General features: G+C 47.6%; 1 protein-coding gene across 2 annotated transcripts in view; it reads left to right on the forward strand.

Moving 5' to 3' along the window:
- Positions 1-2,085: 2,085 nt before the first annotated feature.
- Positions 2,086-13,606, forward strand: part of Rab37 (RAB37, member RAS oncogene family) — a 67,082-nt gene continuing 55,561 nt past the window's right edge. For both annotated transcript variants that reach the window (NM_001430326.1, NM_001430328.1), the window contains 1 exon segment: positions 2,086-2,176. In NM_001430326.1, coding sequence (NP_001417255.1) covers positions 2,105-2,176 — 72 coding nt within the window. In that variant the 5' untranslated portion in view covers positions 2,086-2,104.

A 13,606-nucleotide genomic window follows, 5' to 3' on the forward strand; every position in this document is an offset into this window, starting at 1 on the left:
CAGTTCCCTTGGAGCTGGTGTCACAGACGGTTGTGAACTGCCCAACATGAGTGCTGGGAATCAAACCACAGGCCCCTGAAAGGGCAGTTAGTGCTCTTAATGATCGAGCCATCTCTCCGTGCTCCCAGAATCATATTTTTTTTTCTATTCTTTTTTTTTTTTTCGGAGCTGGGGATCGAACCCAGGGCCTTGCGCTTGCTAGGCAAGCGCTCTACCACTGAGCCAAATCCCCAACCCCCCAGAATCATATTTTAAAACCCTGCATCTAGTGGTTTCATTTCCAAAGGGCACCAAGGACGTATAAAGACCTTGAAAGTCCGAGGGAGAGAAAAACAGTCTTCGCACGGGGATTAGAACAAACGATTTCGGCATCCACCTCATGAGAAAGTGTGCAAGCAGGAGTCACAGCATTTTTCAAGTGCTTATGAGGGTGCTTGTCAACTTAGAATTTATTCTGATTTCCTCAGGCAAACAACCAAGAGACTTATCTGATGGAATGAAACTCTAACAATCAGAGAACTCCTGTGGTGTTTAGAGGCAGTCACCGGAGCTCTGTCTCCTTATCCGGAGAGCATACAACCTGCATTTACTGAGCTCTGAGTATATTGCAGGCATTGTTCCAGACATGAGAATTAACTCACTAAATCTTCAGAACTGGGGCTGGAAAGATGGCTTAGCAGTTAAGAGGACTTGCAGCTCTTGCAGAGGACTGCAGTTCGATTCCTACATCCAACATCTCAAAGCCACCTATAGTTCTGAGAGATCCTATACCTTCTTCTGACTTCTGTGGGCACCCTCGCCTTGTGTGCAGATACACACAGATACACAAAAAAATGAAATATTTTGAGGAGGATTTTGGTTTTGGTTTTGTTGTTTTTTTGTCAGTTTATTTTTAAAGATTTATTTATTATATATAACTAGCTGTCTCCAGACACACCAGAAGAGGGCATCAGATCTCATTACAGATGGTTGTGAGCCACCACGTGGCTGCTGGGATTTGAACTCAGGACCTCTGGAAGAGCAGTTAGTGCTCTTAACCACTGAGCCATCTCTCCAGCCCTTGTTTTTGTTTTTGAGACATAGTCTGACCATGTTGCCTTAGCTGGCCTGGAACTCACTATGTAGACCATGCTGGCCTTGAACTCACAGAGCTCTGCCTGCCTCTACCTCGGCATCCTGAGTACTGGGATGGAAGGCATGTGCCATCAAACCCAGCAACATAAGTCTTAAAAAAAATTTACAATCATCACAGGTATTGCAACCATCTATTTATTTCTTTTTGCAGTACTGGGATCAGAACTCTGAGATTCTCACAAATTAAGCAAGCACCCTACCCCCTCCTCCCCAAATCCCTTAGGAAAGATTGTCTGGTCCAATGTCACAACTTTCAAAGTTGAGGTCAGATTTCAGAATACTGTGCTCTTACCAACCTGCCTCTCCTGTGCCAACCGTTCTTAACTTTGGGGTTATATGTTTTGAGGGGGTTCTGTGTGCTCTCCCTCAGCTCAACAGAAGTTTGCCTATTTCAAAACCTCAGCCCCCACTTTCTACGAGCCTCCACCAGCCTCACTTAGACTAGTTATTTATCTCCTGGAGGGAACTGTCTAGAGACCAAAGGGGAAGCTTCGCCAGCACCGCAGGCGACTAGAATTGAGTTGAGCTGTGAGGGAGATGCTGGGTCACTGAAGATGGGGAACCAGGAGCTCCAGGACTGGACCGCAGCGCAGCATGATGCAGCTGATCCTCAGAAACACGGTGCGCTCGTATATCCCTCTGCTAGCCTCAAAATCTTGCGTGGCTCCCAGCATCTTGGAGTCACAAGACAGGTGATTCTGGGCTGCGAGTATCTCAGAACTCTGGTCCCGGGTGCACAGCGGCGATTCCCCGGCTGAACTCTGATCTTTCGGGCTGAGGGGGCTGGGCAGAACCTGTCGGCGCCGCCCCGGGCCACCTTAGGAGCTGTCCAGTGCTGACCACCGTTGCCTCCGAGCCCCCAGGGTGCTCGGACCAGAGCCTGCCGCGCCCCGCAGAGCCTGGGCTGAGCTGCTGGGAGCGCTGACGCAGAGCGCCGGGAGAGCTGGGAGCAGTTGGCTCTGAGCTGAACATGGATCTGCAGAGACCGGACTCCTACCAGGGCGGAGCTGGCCCTCATTTCAGCGAGCATGTCCTACACAAGGTAAAACTCTCCTCTGGGCGCCCACCTCAACGCCGGAAGTTCTCTCTCCTCCCCTGACTTTTGCTTTGGGACTTAAAGGAGAAACTAGCTGGTGTCTGTCACCCTAGGCAAAAAATCCTCTGTGTGAGCCTGTTTGATGCTCAAGAGAAAAATACGTGCGCGCTGGGGGAGGGGACGCCTCCAGAGGCCCAGATTATTGGAGGCTGCATTCATTCATTCAGTTAACCCTCTCCTCCCCGTACACATCTCCTTTTCCCTGCCATTTGAAATCCTATGCACAAGTGTCTCAGCTCTTCCTAAGCCTTGCAAGAGGTTGCATTTCTCCTCCCAGTTGTTTCTGTAAACTCCAACTCCATATAATCTGGGAGCAGCGGTCCACCTTGCTGCAACCGTCATAGATAGTGATCTGCAGCTGGGTATGGAGGTGCACGCCTGTACTTCTAGTATTTGCTGGAAGCAGATGACGCAGGGGAATCATGAGTTCAAGGCCAACTTGGGCTACCTAGGGAGTTCCAGGTCAGTCTTGGCTATGTTAAGCCAAGTGCTCCTGTTGGGGGGGGGCGGGGATGGAGGAGAAGGAGAGAGAGAGAGAGAGAGAGAGAGAGAGAGAGAGAGAGAGAGAGAGAGAGAGAGAATGAATATGAGATTGGTGTTCAAACTGCAGGCAGATTGCTGTAATCAAAACTAGATGCCCCCTACCAAGAGATCTACAGATGCAAGCTTTGAAATAATCTGGTAAGTTCTTCTCTATCTTAAAATTAAAGTCCAGAGAAGCAAAGTGATTGAAAGCCAGGGACTGCGAGTTCAAAAGGAGTTTTCTATTCACTGTACCCCTTCAGAACCTCTCAGCAGAGTGTGGTCCCAGGGCCAGCCATGCGAGTGTTACCTGGGAGCCTGTTAGGAAGCCACATCTCAGACCTGGTGGATGATCCTGCATTTTAACAAGTTCCCAGGAGAGCAAGCGTCTAAGTTTCAGACACATGCCTTGTGCTCTGCTGTCTATTTCTTATCCGAAAGACCAAAAAATCTGCTAGTGGGGGGAGCAGGTACACAAGTTTGAGAAGGTTGAGTTTCTCTTCTCTCCAACTCTCTGAATATTCGGAGCACAGAGAAGAAGTCTGAGGGTTTTAGAACCATCCGTTTTAGGTAAACAAGAATATAAGGTCTGTGTTCTTGGAGGCTGTGAAGGTAGCCCGCTGTAAAGCATATGCAAACAAGGGACTGTAACAGCAGCTTAGTGACTAAATATAATAAACATATGGGTCACTCTTAGATTTAAAAAATATTTATTTTTATTTCTGTGTATGGATGTTCTGTCTACCTGCAAGTCCACATAGCATTTGCATGCAGTGCTGGCAGGACCAGAAGAGGGCATCAGATTCCATGGAACTGGAGTACAGACTGTTGCTAAACCACCATGTGGGTGCTGGAAATAGGACCAGGGTCCTCTGGAAAAAACTCTTTACCACTGAGCCATCTCTCCAGCCCCAGGGTTTCTCTAATTTTAAAGCATGATATAAAGATATAAATATTCAGTTTTGAAAGCTTTAAGATTGGGAAGTCAGGGTTTTCAAATTATTGAACAGATGTGGTTTTTCTCACTTCTCTCACCTACACATGGAAACCTTGGCTTCCTTTGGGCTCATTGATCACCGGAACAAGAGCAATCTTGTTCTAATGGGTCTTATTCTTCCCGAAAACAAGTGTCCACTTGCTATAGTGAACACCTAATCTTTTCAGTGTGGTTGCAAGAATCTGGACAAAAGCTCAACTTGAATTCTCCATGGTATTCAATGTAGTGATATATGAGTGTGTGTGTGTGTGTGTGTGTGTGTGTGTGTGTGTGTGTGTGTGTGTCAGGAAATTGCTTGATGTACAGTGCTAAAACCTTCCTTGGAATAATTTTACCATTTCACATGATGATGATGATGATGATTATGATGATGATGATGGTGGTGGTGGTGGTGGTGGTGGTAATGATGATGATGGTGATGATGATGATGGTGGTGGTGGTGGTGGTGGTAATGATGATGATGGTGATGATGATGATGGTTGTGATCCACCTACAGAACCCTTTGTAAAGGGTCAGGGCATCAACCCAGTGGGATTGTTTTTTAAGGTTGCAATCACGCTATAGTCCAAGACATTCCCGTTGATTCATTAGAATGGGTACATGAGAGTGAGGCAGATCTCATTACCAGATAGGATTTGATGATATGTATGTGGTGTTCCCCTGTATGTTTGAGTACCTGAGGAGACATGTATGGAGACCATCGGGTGGTGTCCAGTGCCTGCTTCTGGGGCCACCCGTTCATAAGGTGAAGCCACCGTGAAGCAGTGACTGGAGGAAGGGACTCAGAGGGGGGCTTCAGTTTCGTCAGAAGCCAATGCCAGCCAAGTATGAGCTGGAAAGTTCTCGTAGGCAGGGACGGCATTTATTAAGCATCTCTCTTCGATGAGTGATGTCCAAGTCAGTCAGAAGCATGTAAGTAAAGCTCCCTGTGAGAGGCTGGACTTAAAATAAGTGGAGAAGTGCTGGCTCAGACCACCTAAAAGGCCTCATTTAGTTAGACCTTGAGACAGTATCTCCCACTGACTCAGGAACCCAGCAGCTGGATAGTGGCTGGTCAGCGAACTCCTGGGATCCTCCTGTCTCTGCCTCCTAGTGCTGGGATTGACTTTACAGCCATGCACCCACCCCTGATGTCTGGCTCTTGATGTGGGTACTCAGGATCAAAACTTGAGTCCTCACATTTGTGCGGCAAACACTTTACTCACTGAACCATCTCTCTAACCTCGTTTTATTTTTATTTTTTGAGACAAGGTCTCACTATACAGCCCTAGCTGGCCTGGAGCTCCATATGGAGAAAAGGCTCTGCCTTTAGGATGCTGAGATTAAGGGTGTGTCTCATCATGCTAGGTCCTGTTCTGTTTTTCGAGACAGGATCTCAGGTAGCCCAGGCTCGCCCTAACCTATGTATCAGAGTCTGACCTTGAACTCATGACCCATGTCCTGGGATTCTAGGCAAATAGCACCATGCCCAGTTTGGGGGTGGGGGTTGGTTGGTTTGGTTTTAATTTTGGTCTAAGATATATTTATTTTAATTATATGTGTATAATATATTTGCATGTATGTACACAGTGTGCATGCCTGGCATACACGGAGATCATAAAAAGATGTAGGATCCCTTGGAAATGGGGTTACAGGTAGCTGTAAACCACCATGTGGGTGCTGGGAATCAAACATGGGTCCTCTGAAAAAGCGGCCAGAGCTCTTCACCACTGAACCATTTCTCCCACCCCCTAGTCGATTTAAAAAAAAAAAAGAAGATGAACTTTTACAGAAAAATAGCAAAAGCACTAAATCTCAAGTAGTGAACTCTTGAGGCCAGCTCTCCAGAAAGCTCCCTCCCGCCTCCTTTCCAGAAACCACCCCCCTTTTCATCTCCAGAAAGCCCTTCCCCACCTGAGATCAGCCTGCAGAGGCAAAAAGACCCTCCAGTGTTTTATAAGAGCCATGTAGGCTGGTCTAGAAGCTTACCAGACAAGAAACAGCATGGCATGCTGGGAAGAGACCTCTGGCTCAAGCTTCCTCTGCCTCAGTTTGACTTTTAGCAACACCAGGAAGTCTTACTTATCTTTCTTTTCTTACTTACTTTTTATAATTTTTAGTTAGCACACAACCAAGAGGGTTTTGTTGTGACTTCTTTGTACGTGTGGGTCATCATTCTCTGTACTTATCTCTACAACCCACGCACAGAGGCTTGTTTTTCTAAGCTACAAAATATTAGCTGGTTTACTGTGACTCGTTTTGTTTTTATGTATATGAGTACACTTTCCCTCACTTCAGACACACCAGAAGAGGGCATCGGATCCCATTACAGATGGTTGTGAGCCACCATGTGGTTGCTGGGAATTGAACTCAAGACCTCTGGAAGAGCAGTCAGTGCTCTTAACAATTGAGCCATCTCTCCCGCCCCCCCTCCCACCCCGGCTTCCTGTGGTTTGAGTATGGAGATCAGACACCATGATGATAAGTATGGGTGTAATCTAGGGAACATCGAAAAGGTTCAGTAAATGGCAGTTGCTGTACACATCTTGGGTTTCAAAGTAACATCAGTGGGTATCACATTCAGTTCCCACCTAAAATAATGCTTTGTGAGAAAGCAGCAGTTTCACACCCTGAAACACACACACACACACACACACACACACACACACACACACACACACACACATACACACATTCCCATGGGAACAGTGCACATGACCCACCCTTAGAGAAAGTATGACTTCGGTGCCAGCATCCAATCCTAGCTTCCCAAGGGAAATGTCTCTTTTCTCAGGGAGATGTGTTGAACCCCATGACGGTAAAGGTTCGCTTCTGGGACTGAGGTTTTTGCTTGAGTTTCAGGCAGTCCTGACAGTGGGAGCCTGGACCAGAGGAGTACAGGTCACTCTTATGAGACACATAGAGTATGGGCCTGGTTCTGGGAACTGCAGGAGACACTCAGTTCATTAGTCAAGTGCTTAGAGTTCTTAAATAGAGTTTCTATTGTTCTCACAAATCTGAATATTTGATGCAGCTAAATAATTTAAAGCATATGGACAACCGTGCTGCACTTTTCTCAGAGAACTCTCCGTCCTGTCTTGTAACCATGTCGCTGCCTAGAGCCATGCAGGGCCACGGTGGCAGGGAGGGGCATAGAAGCAGCTCTTAACTTGGAGCCTTGCAGTTCCAGACCTGACCTTGAGTTCTAGGCACAGAAAGGGTAGAGTTTTGGGCCCAGACAAGGCAGGACACAAGGACTTCAGCTCCTGCTTGCTCAAGCTAAGCTTGTCCCAAGAGGGTCAAGCAATTAATTACTAAGCTGAAGTGAGCCTCTTCCCTGCGTCTCAGAAAAACAAGGAGGGCAGAAAGACGTGGTTGTTCATTTGTTTGTCCCAGGCTTGGTCTTGGTTGAATGATATTGACAGAGAAGTAAAGTCAGAGGGTCTGAGATGACTGTGGTATCTCCTCTAGTGGGTGGTATAGAAGGGAGGGATGGGCTCTCGGCCATACCCTGTCCTCTCTGGCACTTCTGTCTGTCATTGCTCTTGCTTTGTGACGACACATCCCATAGTAACCCACACATCAGTCTATTTATTCATCAAACACGTATTAAGCATTCCAAAGTGTAAGGATCTATACTTGGGGCACTACAGAGTACATGCCATGCAGGCCTGAGGGCCTGAGTTTGATCCAACATCTGTATACAGACCAGACAGAGCAGTGTGTGCCCGTAGTCTCAGCGCTGGGGGGAACCTTGGGATTTACTGGCCACAATGTCTAGTCAGATCAGTGAGCTCCAGGATCAACAACACAGCATGTTGGAGGAAAACTCTCAACACCAGACCCTGGCAGCATACACTCATCACTAACACACACACTCATACACACTCATCACCAACACACACACACACACTCATCACTTACACACACTTACACAGTCACACACTCATCACTAACACACACTCACACACTCATCACTAACACACTCACATACTCACACATACTCATCAATAACACGCATGCTCATACACACTCATCACTAACACACACTCACATTGTCACACACTCGTCAATAATACACACTCATAAATACTTATCACTAACACACTCACACAGTCACACACACTCATCAATAACACACACACTCATCAGTAACACATACTCATCAGTAACACACTCATCACTAACACACACTCATCAATAACACACTCACACTCATCAGTAACACATACTCATTAGTAACACACACTCACACACACTCATCACTAACACATACTCATATACACTCACTTACAGACACACACTCATCACTAACACATACATTCTCACACACTCGCACTTATCATGAACACACACTCATACACACTCATCACTAACACACACTCACATACACTTATCATTAATGCACTCACACACACCAATCACTAACACACACACTCATCACTAACACACAGTTATACACAACCTCATCATTAACACACACTCACACAATTCACCACTAACACACACTCATCAATAACACACACTCATCAGTAACACACACTCACACACATTCATCACTAACACATACATTCTCACATACTCGCACTCATCATGAACACACACTCATACACAATCATCACTAACACACACTCACATACACTTATCACTATGCACCCACACACACCAATCACTAACACACACACTCATCACTAACACACACTTATACATAACCTCATCATTAACACACACTCACACAATTCACCACTAACACACACTCATCACTAACACACACATATATTCACACTCGTCACTAACACATGTCACTAACATACACTCATCACTAACATACACTCACACACACAATTTGTTTTAAGATTATATTTATTGTCTCAAATGCCTTAATAAAGGCTCAGGAGCTGGAATGTGATAGCCCAGGAAGAAATGACCATTTCTGGCATGATTTCGAAATGTCCCCTTTCACTTAGCCTCTGATTAAAGTTAACGTCTAAAGCTGGGTGTTGCACATCTGTAAGCCTGGTACTTGGAAGGCTGGGACAGAGGACTCTTTAATCCAAGGCCAGCCTGGGCTTCATATTGAGACTCTGGCTCAAACAAACAAGCCACCATCTAAAACAGACAGAATCGCGAATGCCAGCCAGCCTTCCCCCTCCACTGAGTTGTCACTCACAGGTCCCAAGGAAGGCTGCTGCATAAAGCAGGATTGTTCGTGCGGGGACCCACCCCCCATCCAAGTTACTAGGCAAAGACAGACCAGTGGAAGACTGTACCCGCTATTCTGTTTTCCTCTACAAATCCTTTATCCCTCAAAGGCATCTTTGTCAATTAAAACAATGTAAACGGAACGTGATGTTTTGGTCAAAGAACCCACATCTACAGGAAAACGCATGCTCTGTACGTGGACAGATATTACTTTTAACTGGAGGGAACAGCTCTAATTCTTGCCAGGTTTTCAACCTCAACTCAAGAACAAGCTAGAAAGCCAAGGAAAGCCAGCTGCTGTCTGCATGATGGTTCCGTTTGCTTGATTTCCTCTTGCAGGCGCTCTGGAGGCTCCAGATAAATAAAGGAAGTGCGGGTTACATCACTGACCATCTGGGTCTCCCCTGGGATGGGGAGCTGGCCCTGCCCAGTTCCCGGAGCAGGCAGCTGGCTTTGGGAGAGGCACTGGCTTGTTCATTGGGATAATTTTAATAGGAAATGATGGTGACCTGATCCAGCACTAGTAGCCTTCCCAGTGTCCCCAACTTACATCCTTGGAGAACTCATCCCCTTTAATTCCCATCCCCTTTAATTTGACATCTCCCCGGGCTATTTCGTGTGTAAATGTCAGAGCCTCACCGGCTTGGGGTGCTGTTTTCTCTTGTGAGATGGTCTGGGGGGAAGGCTGTGCTTCTGTAGTATGTGTGTGTGTTTGTACCTGTCTGTAGGTATGGACTGTGTGTACATGGCATATGTGTATGTGTGTGAGGGGTGATTTCCCCTCCGAGAACCCAGTGGGTCTCCGACTTTTTCCACAAAAGACCCCCGGGGACTCGAAAAATCAAGGGAAACTACTCAGGAGAGGAGAGTGAGAAGCATTTGGAAAGTCACAGCCATGCTGCATTCCACTGAGCTGGATGTAAACAGAGGTGAATGCCAGGCTGGGCAAGTGTTGAGCAAGGTACTTAGGGCAGCACTAAATTTATCCCAACGGGCTGTTTCCTTCCTCACCCGTCTCAAGCAAGAGACACAAGTCTCCAGGGATGCAAGGTGACTGTAACATCACGGCTCCCTTGTTGAGTTATGGGGTGCTGAGGGACACTGTCTCCTAGCAGAGACCAGCGTGGGGGCCCTCCTCCCATCTACCAACCAGAAGAGATCTTCTAGCCGGAGCGAGAGAGCTGCACGCCAGTAGCAAACAACAGATCTGGAGTCTTGACCTCTAAGTGACCCCAGCAATCAGCACCTGTCCCAGACCTCAGCTTGCGCCTAGAGACTCCGCATGGTACAATTCAAACCAGCCAGCTGTTGAGACTCTCCCAGTCTACAGTTCCTACTTCCCCGAAAGCAAATCCCATGCCCTTCCTCCTTACGTGAATGCCCAGTTATCAGTAGATGGATTTACGTAGGATCGGAAGGGCGTTGTTTAACAATCTGGGCCTCGCCAAATGGCACTGGTGTGCTTTCAGGTGTCTGAGGCCAGATCACCAGGTATGTGCAAGAGCTTGCACGTGCGTACACACACACACACACACACACACACACACACACACGTCTCTCCTGAGTAGCCTCCCTTTAATTTGGAGTCCCCAGGGTCTCTTGTGGAAAAAGATGGAGACCCACTGGGTTCTCGGAATGGAAATCACCACACACACACATACACATATACCATGTGCACACAAATCCACACTTACAGACATGCACGAACACACATACACAAATACGCATGCATGTGCACACACCTCTCGTAAATTATAGACTAGTGATAATAAGGATTTCCTCTGCGTTTTCTGGTTTTGTTTTGGGACTGAGGAGTTGTTGTTGTTTCAGAGACAGGGTCTACAGAATTAGCCCTAGGTGCTCTTCACTATCCTCCTGCCTCAGCTTCTCAAGAGCTGAGGTGACAGGTGTCTGCCTGCCACACACCCAGCTCTTGCGGGCCTTTTAAGAGCAGACCTTTCACTTCCTCCTGTCTCTCTGTTTAAATCTTGCAGCCTTGCCATGCCCTAGCAATTCTCAGGGTTTTTAACAAGCAGATCTATTGGGTCAGAGAAGCCCAAGGAGACCATCGGGACCAGAGGGCCCTGCCTCTCCCGGGGACCCCTACACTCGTACACAGAGAAATCCAAAAGCCTCTGCAAGGGAGTGAAGCTGGGCTGTAAACTGATTACCAGTGAGCAAGGCCCCCCGAATTCCTCCTCTCCTTCATCCCTGTGTTCTTCCTTCTTCTCTAGGGTCCCCTCTAACAGTTTGTTCCTTTGTGAACCGTGAAGTGTTGAAGTCTTCACCATAGTCTAGAGGGACCTAGCAGAACTCATAATGATTAATAAAGTTGATTTTGAAAACACACGGTTCATGTAAAGCAGTTTACGGTCGACAACTTCTCTCTTTAAATATACGCCATGACACTCTCCTACCACACGCCTTGTGAGTAGCTGTCATCATTAATTCTGCATTATAGCTGGGAAAATGGAAACCAGATGGGGAAAAAAAACAGTTATGTGCCGAAGGCCACAGCTGGTGTTGGGGAAACTCGAATAATTATGGCAGACACTTAGATGGCAGGCCCTTCTCCAGAGTGCAGCCAGCTCCAAGCATTTATATCTGTGAGCTCAGGAAGTGACAGTCACCCTACTTGGTCTCATTTTTCAAACCTTAAGATGTCTGAGTTTAAATACAAGCAATAGTGGGATGGAGAGGGATAGAGTTGGGAAGGGACAGGGGCTCTGACAAGGTCACCTGCTTGTCACTGAGATTATAGATGTGTGTTACTGTGCCCAGATTCACATGAGTCCTGGGGATTTGAACTCAGGTTTTGGCAAGCTCTCTGCCCACTGAGCCATATCCATGGCCCCCATAGAATCAGCTTTGCTCTGTCTCTCTGGGCAGGTTTTACCCAGACTCTCATGATCCTGCATTCCCTAAGTGCCAAGCCATATAATAATCAGGAGACCATCTGCTAAGGGAAAGGGGGCTTGCAGGATTCAGAGGAGAAAGTTTCCAGATTGGTGAGGTGTAGCCACTCTCTCCCCTCTATGAGGCCGGCCTCAATCTACAGCCCCTGGGACCCCTTTAGCTTCCTCCCCACCTGACCTCTGCCTCCATCAGCTGTGTGTGTGCATGGATCAGCAGTCGAGTCTTCCCATCATCCTCTGAGGAACCACTTGCCTGAGAGCTGGAGAATACCCTGGATATGACTTGGTTGCCAGAAGGGGAAAGCAGGAGGAATGCTTCCTCTCAGAGTCTGCTGTCATTGTCATACCCAGACTTGCCATTTCACTTTCCTGCCTCTATGTCAGCCAGCGATAATGCAAGTCCTTAGGGATTCATGGCTTGGGAACCACAAAAGAGAAAAAGCAGCAATGGCCATTTCCTTACATCCACCATGGCCCTCACTCCAGATTTGCCCGCTGGCAGAGTATTGCTGTTTCTGATTGGGGATTTTAAAACAAAGTTGCAGGGTCAAGAGGCCCCCTCTGCCCACAGAAAGCTGATGAGTCCAGTAGGTTTGCAGGTCAGACACAGAGGGTGGCTCGGGAAACATGATACATGGACCCTGGTTCCTCTGAAGTCTCCTTAAAGGTCAAGGACTTAAGTCTCATATAACTTACATTAGTTTTGAGGAAGGCCAAGTAAGTGCTGCTCTCCGAAACCCAGCTCTAGGGCCTGACTAAATGACTTGTTTGAGGGCCTATAAAACAGCAGGACTCGGCTGGCAAGATGGCTCAGTGGGTGAAGGTGCTTGCCACCAAGTATGATGATCTGACTTCGATCCCAGGAACTGCCTTGTGGAAAGAGAACAGATTCCCTTCAGACTCCACTCTAAAAGAAAAATGAAAATCTTCTCAGCAACTGTCCAAGTTATTCCTGTGACCCAAGCTTTTCCGAGTCCGGCATGCTAAAAGAAAGCTGGCACCTTAGAGATATCTGAGTTGAAACGTTCCAGACGAATTAAAAGGTGCCAGGGTCCTGGCTCTTCACCATGACAGCTCAGTTCACAAACAGAAGCTTGTGAACAATGGAGGCTGCGACCATATGATCTCCAGGATCTCATCCTCCCCGCCCTGAGTCAGGTCTCTTTCAAACAGCGTGGTCCAGTGCCACAAACTCAAAAGAAAATTTCCCTGAGCCCTGTATCCTCCAGGGCTCTCCAGCACTGCCTGCCCCATGTGTGTCTCCTCTTCCAGATTGCCTGCTCTGATCCCTCCCACCCCCATCTCCCACCCTACACCCCCTACCCCCCCCCTCTCTCCTCCCTCCCTCGTCCTCCCTCTCTCCCTCTTCCCGGTCTCTTCCGCCTCCCCTCCCCTCTCTCACCCTCCTTCTTCCCCTCCTCCTCCTCCCTTTTTCCTTCCCTTCTCTCCCCTTCCCTCTATGCTTCCCCTTCTTTACCCCCTCTCTCCCCCCTCCTTTCTTTCCCTCCCCCATCCATTCCTTTCCCTCGCCCTCCCTCTCCCCCCTTTCCCTCCCTTCTGTCTCCCCTCCGTCTCCTCCTCCCCTCTTGATGCTTCGCTATGGTTGCCTTGATTCACAGGTGGGTAGCTGCTCCTCATAAAGTCATATTATGATCATCAAAGGCTCCTCAATCTTAACTTCACAACAACTAGGGTCAACTGAGACCTGAGGCTCATTGGAGGCTGCAATGGTCACATGCTCCTCCCTGATCCAATCATTGT

Source organism: Rattus norvegicus, chromosome 10, assembly GCF_021556685.1.
Source record: "Rattus norvegicus strain SHRSP/BbbUtx chromosome 10, alternate assembly SHRSP_T2T, whole genome shotgun sequence".
Taxonomy (NCBI): Eukaryota; Metazoa; Chordata; class Mammalia; order Rodentia; family Muridae; genus Rattus; species Rattus norvegicus.